The sequence below is a fragment of the Equus asinus genome, chromosome 2, assembly GCF_041296235.1.
Source record: "Equus asinus isolate D_3611 breed Donkey chromosome 2, EquAss-T2T_v2, whole genome shotgun sequence".
NCBI classification, from domain to species: domain Eukaryota; kingdom Metazoa; phylum Chordata; class Mammalia; order Perissodactyla; family Equidae; genus Equus; species Equus asinus.
The window spans coordinates 130,555,289-130,573,251 of NC_091791.1; the positions used below are offsets into that span (position 1 = coordinate 130,555,289).

At 39.8% G+C, this 17,963-nt stretch overlaps 1 protein-coding gene across 5 annotated transcripts in view; it reads right to left on the minus strand.

Moving 5' to 3' along the window:
* The window catches only part of KIF23 (kinesin family member 23), a 28,820-nt gene that overhangs the window by 4,257 nt on the left and 6,600 nt on the right, over positions 1–17,963 (minus strand). For 2 of the 5 annotated variants that reach the window (XM_044764633.2, XM_044764631.2), the window contains exons 4-19: positions 17,020–17,125; positions 16,650–16,786; positions 15,956–16,065; positions 15,383–15,553; positions 14,004–14,045; positions 13,178–13,290; positions 12,904–13,025; positions 11,528–11,630; positions 6,680–6,759; positions 6,476–6,595; positions 6,128–6,254; positions 5,634–5,792; positions 4,468–4,625; positions 3,606–3,779; positions 3,130–3,309; positions 2,516–2,827 (exon numbers count right to left, since the gene is read on the minus strand). In XM_044764633.2, the coding sequence (XP_044620568.1) occupies positions 2,516–2,827; positions 3,130–3,309; positions 3,606–3,779; positions 4,468–4,625; positions 5,634–5,792; positions 6,128–6,254; positions 6,476–6,595; positions 6,680–6,759; positions 11,528–11,630; positions 12,904–13,025; positions 13,178–13,290; positions 14,004–14,045; positions 15,383–15,553; positions 15,956–16,065; positions 16,650–16,786; positions 17,020–17,125 (2,214 nt within the window). The remainder of the gene's footprint in view (positions 1–2,515; positions 2,828–3,129; positions 3,310–3,605; positions 3,780–4,467; positions 4,626–5,633; positions 5,793–6,127; positions 6,255–6,475; positions 6,596–6,679; positions 6,760–11,527; positions 11,631–12,903; positions 13,026–13,177; positions 13,291–14,003; positions 14,046–15,382; positions 15,554–15,955; positions 16,066–16,649; positions 16,787–17,019; positions 17,126–17,963) is intronic. The other 3 variants (XM_044764632.2, XM_044764630.2, XM_070499113.1) reach the window with 2 other exon arrangements.

The following is a 17,963-nucleotide window of genomic DNA, read 5'->3' on the forward strand; positions in this document are numbered from 1 at the left end:
AGAGAACACTCCTCATACAAAGACCGAAAAAAAAAAGCTGATGGAGCTGTGTATACAAAATGCTCAAGAGCGTAAGGTATAAGAACATTATGTATAAGATGATTAAAAGAATGTAAAGTACTTCTGAGTTCTTTCAGCTAAGATTTTAAAATCTCAAAACAGAACTTCATGAAAAGGTCACAGAATAATGGCTAAAACATACCAACTATTTTTTCCCCCCAAACATTTCATCAGTTTCAAGAACCAAATAAAGAATGTAGTGTTCAAATCAGTCTCAATCAGACAATAAAAAACTAGTTGCTTCCAGTCAAATGTCATATAAATTTGGGTAAGTTAAATTTAGCATATTCAGCCTCAGAAAAAATATTTCACATTCAGGACATAGGTAATAGTTTGAAAGAATGAGTATCTTTGGGATTTTACAAACATCTTCTGTTTGTAAAACTGAAAGCAAATGAAAGAGCCTGTCATAGGCCAAGTCCTTCCAAGCTGGTCAAGTATGAAGGAAGATCCCAATTCAAGATGCCTATCTGGAGAACTGAAGCATCTCCCCTACATAGTTATAAGAAGCAAATGAGGCCCTCGGGACAAATCACAATCCTATCAACATGGGCAACACAGTTTGCCACTAAGCATGCCCGAGCCACACAGCAAGCAGGAGACTGTCCATTCTTAAAATGGCTTAATTAACCGACAGACCATCTGGCTCTCACAATCTACCATTTCACAAAGGTGACGGTTTTCTTGAAACACATTTAGCCATAAATACATTCTGAAACAAGCTTCAGAAAGGTGATAGTCCTTAAAATCTACTATCATTTATGAAATAAATGATATTTAAAGTTTCTTCCTCACTGAAGTATAATTCAGTCCACCTGACATAATTTTTGACTAACAAACTTAGATGCATAGATAACTAGCCTAAACTTTTCTGCTGCACTTCTAAAGAAATTTTGATTTCAAGTGAGAAGTTAAAGGATCTCTAGTACATCCTCTTAAATATCTCATAGCCAAATTAGATATTAATGTTGATTAGGCATAAGCAGGTCTTGAATCGTTTCCAGTCTATAAACTTCCATGAAATAAAGGGGATTTATTAGAGTTGATCAGAAAGACCAGTCACCATAATTTGCTCCATAAAAAGGTTTAAAGCAAAATCTGCAAAGTAAAGAACTTAAGAGACTTTCAAATCATCTGTTGCCTTGGTAAATACCTTGCAATTCATCACCATCCCTTAATAATCAGGAATGAAGCCATCTAAATGAAATTTGTCTGCACCTTCAATTATACCAGAAAATCTAAAGCAAATATTTACTATAAGATTAATTTGTTTAGAAGAAAACTTCTAAAAGAACTATATTAAGATTTTACTGAATGTAAATTCACAATATTAACTTGGTCCATTTATTCAGATTAAAAGGAAAACTTTACCTTAATCCTTAAGAAGAAAACAAACGTGAAATTGTTTAAACACCCTTGAATGAGGCAGAGGCCTTGTAAATGAGATAAAGGTCTTGAGATTAAAAGCAATTTATTGGACATGTAAGCCTTCAGTAGTTACAACTGGTTTGGACTCTTCAAAAATAGTCAATGTCATGAAAATCAAAAAGGGGCTTTTATATTAAAACAGATTGAAGAGACCTAATATCCACATGTAATGCGTTCACCTTGATAGGGTCATAGACTGAAAAAACAAAAGCCATTTCACAACTGGGGAAACGCAAACATGGGCTGTATATTAGAGGCTATCTATTCTGTTAACGTCACCATTCTTAGGTGTTGTAAAGACCGGTTATGCAGGACAGTGTCCTTACTCCTAGGGATGAAGTGTCACAAAGTCTATGACTTACTTTCAAGGGTTCAAGAAAAAATGTTTACAAATCCATTTAAAATGGTAAATCTAGGTTGGGGGAAAAATGATACTGTGCCATTCTTTCAATTTCTCTTTGGGCTTGAAATTTTTCAAAATAAAAGTTTCCCCACAACTAGAAGGACCTGCAACTAAGATATACAACTGTGTACAGGGAGGGGTTTGGGAAGATAAAGCAGGAAAAAAAACAAAAAAAAGATTGGCAGCAGTTGTTAGCCCAGGTGCCAATCTTAAAAAAAAATAAAAAAAGTTTGGGAAAACAATTTTAAAAATAAAAAGTTCAAAAGCAGCAAAAAATCTAATTTGGGGAAGGGAAACCAAAAGCAAAAAATGGAGAATGTGCTCTGAGACACTCATATTCACTGATTTTGCGGATGTTTATTAGCTTATACAACTGAAAAGCACAGGTTCCTCTGGAGGTACTTGGCGAACCCGCGTTCACTCAACACGAGGTATTACTTCTATTGCCAGATAGGCTTTTTCAGATGACAAGCTAGGCCTCAATTTCAGGGTGATTCTGATGTTTCATTAGACCTTTATTATTTTGGAGCTCAGCCATCTTTCCGGTGAGCTTTCTGAACCAAGTTACACAAGAACAAGATTAAGGTCTATTGCTACAATGCTTTAAAAGAATCTGGCACTGACCCTGCAGCAAGGATCCTCTTCTATTTCTATCTCATTTCTGAAGGTAGGAACCACCTCCCTGCCTTCAGTCCAGTACATCCCTCGCCTTCTGTCTGACACGATACAAGTTTTACTTTGTCCTGGCTCCTGCTGCCTACGCCTTGCGATAGATGTGACAGTGAGAGGTGTGTTGTACGGAGGTATTTTCTGCTCCCATTCCGAAACACAGGAAGCTACAGAAATGCTGCTGCAAGAGTTAGAGCGCCTATGTAGCTGTGGCTGGCTCATGAGTTGCTGGCCGTTGGAAATCTGAGCAATATAGTTACTAGAAAGCTAAAAAAATTGAAGAAAAATTAATGAGCAAGACTGAAAAACAGAGAAATAATTCAATACTTTTCTATAATTTTAGCACATGAAAACATTATAATTGTACTGTTACTAAATTTTTTATATTAAATTTGTACTTTGTTCATACTAAATTTAAAAATATTTATAAATAGAATAAAAATATTTACAAACAGAAGTTTGAGAAATATAGTAAATATAAAACAAAACTTTGATCACATAGAAATAGTCACCTAATCTGAATAAATTTTCTCTAGTACTACATTACAACACAACTACAAATAACTTACAGGCACTGGCGATGGAGAAACAGATCTTGGAGTCACTTTTTCTCGATCCCGCTCCCGAGAGGGTCTCTCCGGCTTTTCAGGTTTGGGCTCAGTAACAATAGCCTTCAGTTGTTTCAGTTTTTCATCTTTGACCCAGAGTTTATTTTGCATCTCCAGCTGTTTGGCTGCCACTCGACGCTCCTGCGGATGATCAATGTATGTTCCACTTCAGTTATACCACACGAGTGTACCAGATTACCTGAACACTATTTCCTATAAATGACAGTTCTCCAATTCTTCCTGAGTTAACTATGCTTCATAAGTTTAATTCATTTGTCATGAATTTTAAGGGCAGAGAAAGGAAATAGAATGAACCGAATAGTGGCTGCTTTTGCCGCCACCACGTAAACCCTACGCCCCAAGCACAGATGCTCAGAACGCTACACTGTGAAACACGTCGTCCCTCTCAGAGGTCTCGCTACAGGAATGGCACTCACGCATTCTTTCTCCCACTTCATCGTTGTTTCTGTCACCATGCCTTGCAACCTGGCTTCTAATCTGCGTTTGTCAGAAAACTGTCTCTGAAGTTTCTGGTTCTGGGTTTCCAGTTCCTGTTGCAGATTCCTCTTATCTTCTTCATAGATAGTAGTGGTTTTCTCTAAAATCTCAATCTGGGAAGGGAGACCATTATGTTGAGTTTTTGGTGTGTAAATATTTCATGAAGCTATAAAATAATCTTTTTAATTATTTGCTTATGCAAGCATAGTTGTGGAAAGAAAAACCACAGAGACAGCGTTTTCCTCTAAAATTTCATCTGAATTCCTACCTCCGTTCCTAAAAATGAGAACTTTTAAACAAGTTCCTCACTGAAAGTTGAAGTTATGATTGACTTCATGTGGAAATTACTTTCCCCTAAAATTAAGGCTACAATTTTATTTTCTAGACTATTTTCAGAATAGAGAACACTGTATTGGCTGAGATGAGCTTCTCTCTAGAATGAATATGTACCCCTCTGTAAAGGATGTAAATGAGAGAACAAGCAGGTATTACACAGTAATAAACCAAAAAGCAACTGTAATCAAAGCTAATCTCTAGAGAGCCCCCTAGGAAGCTCACCTATTTGAGCCAGAGAACATTCTCTTCAGTTGCTAACGTCTAACTCATAAAATTAAAGGGTACATTATGCCTTTTATGCTTTTCACTCCCATTTCCTCTTCTTTGGGGGGGATGAAGATTAGTAGCTAACCAAGTGATAACTCTCAGCAAGCAGTGGTTACAGGCCCATAAGCAGAATGGCTACGTCAAGACCAGAGCCAAGCGGCCAGCCCGTACATCCCCTATAATAACGCCAAAGCAAACCTTATATTCCAAAGTTTTATTTTTCTTCTCCAGTCGTTCTATTTCCAATTTCTGTCCCGAGATCACCTTTTCTTTTTCATTTAGTTTTCCTTGAATGTAGTTTTCTTTATTTAAAACAGTATTGTCAAATTCTTGCAACAAAGCTTTAAAAGTAATAGCTGAAACAAAAGCACGCATGCCAAGTTTACTCCAGTTCCAAAATAACCAATGAAATCAAGTTTTATTAGCCAATAATAAATAAAATGTAGCTATTCAGCAAATCTCTCTTTGAGAGTTAATCTATCATCATAAATCACGTTTGGAAGGAAATCTAGAATTTGATTCTCAAATCTACAAAACAGACATGCAGAGAAGCTTTCTGTTTATGACTGAAAAACACTGCGTCTTTCTACGCTACATAGAAACACGACTTAGTGAACAACACTACGCCATGGCATCCCCTTCCCAGCCCTCATAGGGACAACAGACACTAACAGAAGTAACACTAGATTTAGGATTGGTTAGATCTGAGTTGAAATCCCTAGTACACTGCTTACTAGTTATGTGACTTGGGCAACTTACTTAATTTTCCCAAGCACATTTCCGCATTTCAAAATGGGGATTTAAATACCACTTATCTCACACCTTTCTTATGAAGATTGAAATGAGTTGATGATGATGTAAAAACAGTAGATTCACTCCTCCTGAGCGCTTACTGTGTACCAGACTGTTCAGTGTTCTACGTGACTTTCATACATTATCTCATTTATCCTCACAACACCCTCTGAGGTAGGAACAATTACAATCCCCATTTTGCAGACCGGGAAACTAAGAAATAGAGGATTAAGTAATCTGCACAAAGACACAGTTATTATGATGTGATATATGTCAAGTGTCTTGCAAAGAAGTAACTAGTAGGAACTGAAAACAAAGTAGCTACTATTCCTTTGTGTCCACCGCTGTTAATTTTAAAAAAGGAGAGAATACACACTCACTTTTTTCTTTTCTCTTACTTTCTTGGAATATCAAAAAGCTGTGGGGAAAGTTTGTCAGTCCAACTGAACAAAGCCTTGAGCACTGCAAAGCGCAGAGACCAAGTACCGTTCCCCAAAGATCCAGCCCGCCACAGGACCAGACTCACTGCGAAGGTCGGGAGTTAAACGACTGCACACCGTTTTTGCCCTTACATTGTTTGTTAAACTCGTCAATCATCATTTGTCGTAGGTGATGTCGCTTCTCTAAGGCTTCAATCAGCCTGGGAAGAGTCTGCTCATCGTTGACATCCAGAATTTCACAGGATGGCAAAGGTGGAAAACTCTGTAAAACCACTTCCGTAACCAGCGGTTCTGTATTGAATAATAAAAAGTTAGACAGGAGAGAAGCAGCTGATTTAAACAAGTTGAACACTGTGATGGGAGCCCCCGTCCAGTTACTGGTGTACTTCAAGTTGTCATAACCATGCTTCCTTACCCATGAGAGTTATAAAAAAGGAAAGTGAATTAAAACTGAGAGTTAGAGTATGTAGAAAGAAAATCTCATTTATACTTTGGTTCAGACTTTTTTGCACTTGGTTCTTGAGGGGAAGGTAAGTAAACAGTTCTCTTATATGAAATAGATTTAAAAAGAGACAGACAGACAGACAGACTACTGAGTGGGCAAATGACATAACTGCAAATCCTACCGTCTCCAACTGGACCTCCCCGGACCTGGTTCCTGTACCGCCTTCCAGGCGTTAAACCACATATTGCCTTGTCTACTGGTCTTGCTACTTCAACTTCTTGGGTCACTTCTGCGAATCTCATGACTTGCTAAGATACAAAACAAATGGAGTTTTTTTTTACAAATAAGCATATCCAAGTCCTTCAGAAACTACTAAATGAAACAATAAGAGATCGGTCATTAGGTCACTTCTCTAACTAATGGTGCTGCATCAATTTAAAACACATTCAAAATGTCATCCTTCACATCCAAATACTAGTTTTCTCTACAGAAACTCTGAGACTTTATAAGATAAATACATTAAAATTACCAAGCTTTCCTCGTAATCTTCGGCCTTTGGATTCACACATACGATCATGCGTACTTTTCCTTCCCCGTCAAAGTAGTTCTTGAACAGATGGGTTAACTTTGAATCTCGATATGGAACCATCTATAAATACATTCAAATCCAAAAACATGAGGCCAAAAATGCACACAAATGAATCTATACAAACAGTTAGAGGCTGGTGCTCACCTTGTTCGTCCCACACATTTGGTTCTCTCGTAGGACTTCCATACATGTTCTTAGCGTCATGAGTGACTGGTTAATGTTACCTGACAGACAAATACACACAGAAGACATTTGAAAACAACAAGAGAATAGGCAGTGTGGTCTGTTTGCCTATAAAATCCCTACTTCATAGAACGATTAGATGGAAATTACAAAAACAGATCTTAGCGGCTCAATTTAAAGAGCTGTCCATGCATGGTCGGGCATATTTCACAGATATTTTAATGGCAGTGTTTCAGGAGCAGTTAATACCGTCCTTCAGGGAGTCCGTCAAAAGGACTCTCCGCTCGATGCTACATGACACTTCATGACCCATAAAATTTCTTCCAAATCCAAAATTCTGTGAAAGAGTATATTAGATGCAGATGTTTAATTTCCTCATATTAAAATATTTTCTCTAAAGCGTGAGCATTTCAGGCAGCAGTTGGCTCCCTCAAGACACTGAAGTCTCCCCTGCACGCAGAGGGGCCCCTGTTCCTGACGGTCAAGTGTCTTAGGCCCCAGCTGACTCTGTCTGCTCTACATCTACCCGAGCATTTCTTAGGTGGCATGCTTGTTACTTCTTTTTTTTTTTTAAGATTTTATTTTTTTCCTTTTTCTCCCGAAAGCCCCCCGGTACATAGTTGTATATTCTTCGTTGTGGGTCCTTCTAGTTGTGGCATGTGGGATACTGCCTCAGTGTGGTTTGATGAGCAGTGCCATGTCCACACCCAGGATTCGAACCAACAAAACACTGGGCCGCCTGCAGCGGAGCGCGCGAACTCAACCACTCGGCCATGGGGCCAGCCCCTGCTTGTTACTTCTGACCCTCTTGTATGGATTTCTAAGCCAAGGCAAGTCTGAGAGATTAATCAGGCCTCCAGTAATGTATGAGATTTCACCTCAGAGACCCCAACAGTACATAAGAATTTGCTCATTTTGGAACCTTGATTAAGGTCAGCCAACTCCACCACACTTTCATCCTTGGCCACCTCTCAAAATTCAGAGCTCATCGGTACCCCTGTAATATTCCCTGACGCACGATTTCTCTTCCTTGACCCCAGCTCCCAATGCCCTTTCTTCTTCCATTGTGCTCTCCGGAACCATATTCCTGTTAACAGACTTCATTCATCCTCGGACCTCTCACAGAATGATCCAGTTGTCTCCCTAATGGCCAGGGGTTCTTAACCTGGGGTCCATGTTGTCCATGGGTACATTTCAGGGAGTCCACATACTTAGATAGGAAATAAACTACATCTTTATCTTTACTGACCTCTGAAATTTAGCAATTCCTCCAATTATGAATGTAGACCAAAAAAACACAGCAGTATTAGTACCTGTGATTTTTATCAATAGACATCAGAGATTTTTATAGCATATTACAGTTTATTGCAGATCTCAAGATATTTATGTTCATTGCTTTGAAATTATATAGTTATTAGACCTGCTGGTGGGTCTTTATTTAAGGCATCAATAAAGAAGCACATAAGTTACCGTATGACAAATGTTTTAAGAATACTTTTAAAAACACGTTTTGGTCTAATGGGTTTCCTTTGTAATCCTGTGTACTTTACGTTATACATTCAGAAATACTATCTGAGAAGTGTCCACACGCTTCACCCTGCACAGTGATGCAGAGGCCTGCAACCTCACCCTCATTCCCCGAAGGGCAGTGCTTCCCCTGCAGCCTTTTTGAGTAAAAGATGCTTGTGTTCTAATGCCTGACGTTTTATAAGGATGGGAGCAGAGGGAGGCCAGCAACGTGCTCCTGGGCCTCACTGCTGCCTTCAAATGTTCCTCCTGCATGCCAGCACCTGAGTCATTAGGTATCTATGAGGAGGGTCACCCTCACGTGCTGTCAGAGGGCCTGACCTCCTCAACGCAGTAAATCTTTATCTCTTTACCAGTGCAGCTGCACAGCCGTGCCCAAACCCCAGACATTTCACTCAGAACTGTGCCACCTCTGGAAACCTGACACTGTCATATGCCCTGTGAGATAATAGAAAATATATATATTGGTCTCTGCCCCCAGTTCCTGGCACAGAGCTCCTAAAACCCTTGTCATTTCCTAAGGGATAAGAACACCAGGAGCATCTCTTGTTCTAATATTTGGTCTTTGACCCTGTCCCTGACAGAGAGCTCCTCAAACCCTTGTCAATTCCTAAGCGATAAAAGCACTAGGAGCATCTTTTGTTCTAATGAGGCGATTCTGGGTGGTTCCTGGATGGGGGCTTGTCACCAGAAAGACCAAGCCATGATGAGAAGCTTGGAATTTTCAGCCAGAGAGGTGAGAGAGGCTGGAAATGGAGTTAATGATCGATCTTGGGTACATGAGGATGCCTCCATAAAAATCCCAATAGCATGGGGTTCAGGGAGCTTCCAGACTGAATGCATCCATACTGGGAGGGGGGACACACCTCAGCTCCATGGAGACAGAAGTTCCTGTGCTCAGCATCCTCCCAGATCTCGCCCTACATATTGCTTCATTTGGCTGCTCATCTGTATCCTTTATCATATCCTTCTATAAACTGGTAAACATAAGTAAGTGCTTCCCTGAGTTCTGTGAGCCACTCTAGCAAATTAATTAAACCTGAGGAAGAGGTTGTGGGAACTTCCAATTTGTAGCCAAATCAGGATCTGTGGGCCACCTGGGGACCTGCTACTTGAGACTGGCATCTGAAGTAGGGGGGCAGTCTTGTGGGACTGAGCCCTTAATCTATGAGATCTGATGCTATCCCCAGGTAGGTAGTTTCAAAATTTCAATTATAGGACACCTCGCTGGTGTCGTGGAATTGCTTGGTGACCAGAAGTGAAGTGTTCTGCGTAAAAGTAAAGAAGACACACAGGAGAGAAACAGTAGGGAAGAACTGGATTTTTCCCAAAATAAGAAAGAGGAAAACTGAGTTTTTCCTTTATATGCCCTAACCACAATCTCCTTTTCTTCCAGTTCTCACATCCTATCTTTTGACACACCTGCTCCTCATCCATATTAACACTGATAGTCCTTTCTGTTTCTTTCCCCCAAAGCATCAGAACCCCCAGGTTTCTACTTTCTTTGCAATCTAGCTAAACCTCTCGTCCCCTCAAGGTTAGTCCTTCCTCTTGTGATCTGGATTCCAGATTCTCTATCTTATTTACACACATATGTGTGTGTGTTTTTTTTTAGTCATTTCATAATCCCTCAAGTCACCAACCTTCTCGCTCCTTCCCAGGTGCTTTAAACTCATCGTCTCAAGGATTGTTGATCTCAAGGCTCTGCCCTCAGCTGGTCACTATCTGTTCTCCATGAATAACCTTATCTCCCCCATTGCTTCAATCATTTCTCTATTGGCAAAACCTAAACCTACAAACCTCAAGTCAAATCTCTCTCCTTCCAAATCCATGTGCCTCTGCATCCAATTACCAGGCACTTCCACTGGAATAAATTGAACATATCCAACACAAAGCTCTTTAGCTGCCCACGCCTGCACCGTAAACTGCTTCTCCTCATTTAAAGTCTTCCTTGTCCTCTTCCTCACCCTCCACATCCAGGTGGACCTACTTCCCAGCTAGCTCTCAGTTTTGTCTGACCTTTGCCTCCAGGTCCCACGACTGCTCATCTGAATTACTGCAAGGCTCCTGCTCTTCATATCTCTAGACTTGCTCCAGGTAAATTAATTAATTGATTCTCTACACTGGGGAAATGATCTTTCTAAAAGAACTAATCCTTCACTGACTTTAAGGGGAGACTATATAACAATAGAAAGACACAAGTTTTGAGATTCCAACCAACCTGCATTTGAACCCAGTCTCCAACCTTGGAAAATTACTTAAACTCTCCTAACCCATTTGCTCATCTGAAAAGTAGGTGAGATAAAATGCTGAAAAGTCAGAATCAAGAAATCAAGCCCATGCATAGTAGATACTATGATACACACTAGTCTCTTAATAACTGGTAGCCACCATTATTCCTTCGAGGTAAAATTCAGACCTTTTAATATGATGGACAGAGTCTTCACGACCTTGCCTTGCTCTTGTCTCTCAGTTGTCTTGGTTCACCAACCCATACCCTCCACTTCAGCTACCTTGACCCTGCCATGTTCTCTCAGGAACCTGGTCTGTTTACAAGTGGCTGCCTCCTGTGTCAGGGATGATGCCTTAATCCTATCCTTCATATAGCCGCACTCCTCAATTTAAGTGTCAACTCTGTGAATTCACCCCAGACCCCCCTCACACACACCTCCCTGGATGAGACAGCCCTGCCCAGTACTCCCACAGTACCTTGTGCTCCCTTCCCTCATACTCTACTGGAACAGTCTGGTTATCTGCCTCCCTCTTGTACTAGCTGAACTCTCTGGGGCAGGGCTCCATCCTTTATATCTGTGTTCTATTCCTGGCACACAGTAGGTACTCCAGAAATGTTAACATAAAACATAACATGAATGGCTATACTAAATGAAACATTAAAAAAAAAACCCACAGATTTCCTTTCAATTGGCTTCTGTGTTCAAAGATTTTTCCCATCTCCAAAAGTTGACTTTTACCACTAGGAATGTTGGAATTACAGTGAATCACTTAATTTTAAGACCTAGTACTGACAATACTAGCAATAGATATTCAATATGAATATAACTTTATTTTTATTTTAGTCATTTTTCCTCATTCTTAAATCAGTATATTGTAACAGGTCGATGATAAACCAGCATAAGAAACAGCACTGACCACTAAACAGCCTCTAAATTATCAAATTGAAGACAATTATGGTTAAACCACCTATCAATAAACAGATGACAAAAACTGGCACTGCAAGTCTTTGAAAGCTGTAGCAATAAATAAGTGCTGTGCTTTGCTCACCAGCTTCACGTAATCTGTTCCCTTCTGCTTTTGTCCGGTTAGTTCTTTCACTTCCAGCAAGATCTACCAAGGACAACTGGCTTATAGTGATTTGTTCTTTTTCCTGAAGGGAAGATCATAATGTCAATAACAGAACATGAGTTATAAGTGGTTTACAATGTTCTTTAAATATATTCAAATCAGCACATTATTAAGTCTTATGAATATGGTATTTGCACAATACATAACGTACAGCAGGGGCAAAGGATACATGTTTTGGAGGAAGAGTTTGCTAACAGCACATGATAAATACACTCACGCATTAATGCTTGTCGCCCACCGTCTCGTCTTCTACGCTACACTGTAAGCTCCATGAGCCCAGGGAGTCTCCATCTGCAGCACCTGGCACAGTGCCTGGCACTGAGCACGAGCTCAGTAAATGTCTACTAAAGAGTGAGCCTAGCACAGGGCTATCCTAAATTTTTCTGTAGTCATATATTTAATAATTTTATAATCTAATAACTTCATAATACTCTAATCTTTATCATAAGAATTGAAAGTCAAGAGGACATAACTGATATTGTAATGTGAGATGTGATTCAAAGGAAATGTGGTGTATATGGAGGCTTGACTTGCAGGCACTTTCTAGCTACCAGGTAGTGAGTGCTGACTGTACGCCAGGCACGGACAAAGAACTTCACACGCGTTACCTCCTTCAATCCTCACAACATTATGAAGTCTCCTACAGTTAGGTCAGACAGCTGGTAAATGAAGAAGAATCAGAGTTCAGATCCCAGTGGTCTTCAGTACCATCTCCTGCCATCTACAAACCTTTATGTATGTTTTGAATGGAATTACACTTTAATAGCTTAAAGTTACTAAATATTTACATTCGGGCCCAAATGCTGTTACTAATTGGTGTAAACCTTGTAGCGTGACAGGCCCAGCAGTAAACAGCGATCAGCAGATGGGCGGCCCTACTGGCCTATCAACCAAGAGAAGAACGGTTCAGAATTGGCCATCTCCTGAACTGAACCTACCCTTCAGAGTTGACTGCTGACATTTAAAAACCATTAACTGAATTTCTGCATACAAAATGAGTCTTCAGAGATAAAACAATGAATCACGCTTTCTTACTTTATCTCCTCTATTAAAGAGATTTATAAAGATTTGTAAACCCTTTGCAAAGCAAAATTCCATGTTCTAAGATTTAATAGCCAGTCTCCCAAAACTATGTACACTATCTAATGGAGCAATTAGAAAAAAGTCATCACCTACACATAGATTAATTCAAAGAGCAGTCTTCATTGCAATGAAACCTCCCTGGTTTAACTCTAATTCCAAAAATTAAGGATTTGGTTAGAACAAGAAAAACTCCACACACTACAAAACTTTACCTGTAAGACATTGTCTCCATCTGCATCCAAAGGGGCCTGGACTAATTTAATGTTGAACACGCTATGGGAACGGCTGGACTCACGATTCAGATGTGTGTTAGCGATACGTCTCTTTTTCTGGCCTGTGATGATAGAGGAATCACTGATCAAACCTGAACTCAGTCGTGTCCATATATACACTTTCTACTAAAAGAGTACTGCTGTTAAATTATAGTGGCAACTCTCAGCATTACATTTATCATTTTATATTTTTCTAATTTTAGCCATTTCTAACCTCGCCAGAAAACTTCAAAAGCTTCCTCAGTAGATTTCACTTCTACTTCTGTACATCCTGCAACATACATGTTATGGTTCTTATCTTCGCGAAGCAATTTAGATTGTGGAGGTCTATGAGAAAGAAAAAAACATTAGTTTCCTAAATTATAAGATACCAATATCTCAATTTAAGACTAGGACTAAAATGCCAGGCAACATGACACCCATTCTTATAATGGGAATAAGCCTAAGCAAGACTGCAGAAAAAACATTAACCTTGGATAAGAATAAGGACACGTAGTCAAGATTAGTTACATAACAGGAGAACAGGAACCTATTTTGTTTTAAAAGCTTTGTGCTTATTTATTCTAAGAAAGCACATGAAACAACACTTACTAAACAATTAGAGATCAAAATGGTAGGACAGCAACATCACATGCACAGGTTAAGCATCAAGATCTAGCATTTTCCTAATATTAAAAGATCGACAGATGGAACTGGTTCTGACCTCAGTGTCAGCAAAAAACAAATTCAGAAAGAGTTTGGTCTATACCAGGAGTGGCAATCTTTTCAGAGTGGCTGGTCAAGCTCTAGTCTAAATGTCGGGATAAGGACGGGAAAGGGCGCTGCCTATGGGCCTCAGTCTTGGGGATGGTGGGGGTAGAAACGTTTACCAGCCGCCATCACGCAGTAAATGGCAGATTTTTCCAGAAGTAAGACGGGGCTTTAGAGGTAGCAGCCAGACCAGTGCCAATGAAAAACCACCTACATGCAAACATGCCACAGATGCCAACCACTAGTATAACTGCACCCTTCTTAAGAAAAGAGACAACACCATCACATACACAAAATCTGTGCTCCTCATCGGGGTGCTGCAGCTGTTCCACCTACCGAAGGAATAAGGTGTAAGTTACTGTTCCTACAGCAGCCGTCTCACAGTAACACATTCTGTCCAGAGTATGTGACAGTCACGATGAGTCATATCTTAAAAATCCTCCACTTGTAATATTTCTTCATTGTAATAAAACACTAAATGTTAACCAGCTCAAAAAAGCAGGTTAAACACCTCTCTAACAAATTAAATCTGAATTCAGTGCCAAGTAAGCGCCATGCGAGTTCATTCAACAGGTTACCAGACAGGTCACAAGGCATACAAGTCACATTTGTCAGTCTTCCTTTTGTATGACTAAATAAAACCAAGATAGGCTCCTTTGAAAATAATCTCAGTGAGAACAAACCAAACAGCAACTTGGCACATGTGCAGACATGGAACTGATGGGTAGCAATGAATGACATCACAACAGCGTACGAACATGGGTACGCACAAATGATACTTTGAAACAAACTGGAAAGTAATTAGCCTATAAATTGTTTAAAGTAAAAGTTGATATAGCAACACCTGTTCTCAGTCTAATGGTTTTCTAAATCCAGCTGTTTCTCCACTAATGTTCAGTTAGACATACACACAAAAGTTAAATATGACACAGATCTTCCTACTATTTATGTCCTGAGAGGCCTATTTAACAAAGATGGCATTGCAGATAAGTATTTAGCTTAAGAACAAAACCGTCAAGTCAGGAACAAGATACTAATGGTAGACATGAGATTCCAGAGTCAACGAGGGCACAAATGCAGGTTTATTGTTTGTGACACCAGGGTGTAACTGTCTTCATTCTCAGCAGGGCAAGACCCAAGGGAATCTAAAGAGTAGTCTTTTAACTCTGGCAGAATGACAACACAGATGTCACGTCATACTAATCAGTGATGGAAGATCTGTGAGCATTAGCTGTACAGACAAGCCTTAGGCTCCACTCTGTAGGGACTAAGACAGCTGGTTAAAGAGGCTACAGTCTCCTAATACAAAGTGTCGGGTTCTCAAAAGGCAGTCCCAGGGCACATCCGTAGGGACACTTTGTGCCGTCAAGGTCCCTCTCGAAAGAGCTTAGCCCAGGGCCAAGAGTCTTCAAAAGTAATGTCTAAGATGAATATTCAGGCCTCTCTTCTCCTTAGATGCCTTAACCACTGGTTCCCTAACACAGCTACATGTCTAATTAATAATAAAACTGCTCATTGAGCGCCAACTGCATGATATACAAGTTATATCTCATTCTGAAGACGAAAGCAAGGACTATCCACACATACAGCTGAGGAAACGAAGGCTCGCTCAGGTGAAGGGACTTCCCCGAGGTTAAGCAGCTAAGAAGGGGCTCTCTTCACTACTTACTTAGGCCTTATGGGATCAAAGGGCACCTCTTCCAATAGATCATATATGTAATTATTATATATTTCAATGTACGAGACAAATACACCATAGACACTATCTTCATCAACCTCTTCTGCTTTGCAAAAGTCTTGTACATTTATCATATCTGCAAACTCTGGATCTACTTGTCGTCTGAAAAAAGAAAAAAAAGCCAAAAAGTCTGATCTTATATAATTTGAGTCAATATCAAAAGTAAAGGATCCCAAGGGGAAACTAGCAGATATAACATAAATGACCTGCCATTACAAGCAGAAATGCAGAGCAACTGCGTTCATACTCAGGACCCCCATGTCCTCCCAGATACACAGCACCCACTTTTACATCCTCTCCCACCCAGAGTGGCACCTTCTCTAAACAGATTCAAATAGCGTGCTCCAAACTGAAGAGAAGATGTCAGCACGTAAACTCACTTAAGAACATTCCTCAGCTTTGATCTCACTGAAGCCAACTGTCATGCTCGCCTTCCCTACACCTGAGGAAACCACCAGCCAAGTTCCCCTTGGGCCAGTGCTGTGCACAGATGTAGTCACTTACTTGCTTGAGGGGGTCTTTGGGTTGGGCATGGCTTCTCGTTTCTGCCGTTCTAACAAGGCGTCAACTTCACACTGTATGTCCATGCTGTTCCGATCGTTAGATTTAAAAACCTGAAGTGGGGCGAGTATCAGACTAGGATTTTTAGAATTTGACTTAGTGTTAAACCAAGACAACAGGCCCCAAATGGAGTCACTTGTGCTAAGCCCCATGTCACCAAACCCTGTAAAACTTAATTACAGTGTCAGCCTTCTCCCAGGAATGGAATCTTAAACCAGTGGATCTGGAATTAGCTGGTCAGCACTGGTGAGGTCATCTGCCCGACAGACCCCTGCCACCCACTAAAGGAAAGTGACCTTGCCACAACCAGTCCGCTTTTTGCTAGTATAACTTCCTCGTCCCACCCTCCTGCCTAGAAAAGTCTTCCATGTTGTCCAGCTCCTTTCTATCTGCTAGATGGGATGCTGCCCATTCATGGATCACTGAATAAGCCAATAAGATCTTGAAAATTTACTCAGTTGAATTTTGTTTTTTAACAATAAGAAGAAACACATGTGAGAAATATTTAATATTTAAACATATTTAAGGTTTCAAAATATATCCAATGTTTTAGTTCTCCCTTAATCCTACTGTGTCCACAGGTATATTGGTCTCTATGTCAAGCGAAATAGTCGCAACAGAAAAGAAATACACTTACATATCGTTTAGCTTGAAATGACCCTATGCTGTTAAAGATCATGTCCAAACAACGAGGAAGCAGCCCTCCTTCCCCCGGAGAACCAGTCATCGTGTACGTTTTTCCACTTCCAGTCACACCGTATGTAAAAAGGAGACCTACGATGTAGCAAGTCACACTGCGTTAGATCTTAAAAGTCCTCCGCCTGTAATATTTCTTTATTATATTAAAAAACACTTAAAATTAGCCAACTCAAAAAAGCAGGTTTAATGCTACCCTAACAAATTGAATCTGAATTCAAGGCCAAACATAAACCAAATACATAAGTATCAAAAAAGTTTTATCAGAGGGGGAGAAAAAGGAAAATCCAATAAAACTCCAAGAATCATACCATTCTTGCCATGAATGAGGTCATCTACCAAGGGATTAGCCACAACATCAAAGAGCTCCTTCTGGGTGGTGTGAGTGCCAAACACTTGTTTAAATGAATACTGAGTCTGTGGAGAAGGAAAAGATAAAAAGCACATAAATGGAATTCCACTATGTCTAGGCTAGAAATACATCTGTTTAAATTTATTCAGGTTTTTTTTTTTTTTAAAGATTTTATTTTTTTTCCTTTTTCTCCCCAAAGCCCGCCGGTACATAGTTGTGTATTACTAGTTGCGGGTCCTTCTAGTTGTGGCATGTGGCTTAGCCTCAGCGTGGCTGCCTCAGCATGGCTTAATGAGCGGTGCCATGTCCGCACCCAGGATCCGAACCAGCAAAACCCTCAACCGTCGAAACTGAGCGCACAAACTTAACCACTCGGCCATGGGACCGGCCCCTATTCAGATCTTTCTTTATGAACATTTAAGAACTAGACAAAGAAAAAATATGAATAGTCTTTAAACTTGGAAGGCTTAAAAAAGTCCTGACATACCGAAATTATACTAATTATAAATTGGTAAACACTTACAGTTATAACCACTGAAGAGAACATAGAAAAGTCTAAGTCCACGAATGCTTCATAGACTTAGGCTGATTTTGTTTTAATTAACTGACAAAGAAGATCAAAAGGTATGACAACGATTCAGTCATAGACTTGTGAAAATCTTCAAGCATTACTTTATATACTATTTTACTGCTTTCTAATTTTTTATAAAGGTGTCATTTAAAATGGCATAGCAGCATAAAATCAAGAGTTTGGATGTACTGTTTTCTTTAAAACCAGAAATGAATTGTAAATATAATATCATCTGAGTTCTTATATGAAATCAATTTTAAATAAATTGTAACCTTTAAAAAAGCAATAATACTGGAGCCAGCCCGGCGGCGTAGCGGTTAAGTTCACATGCT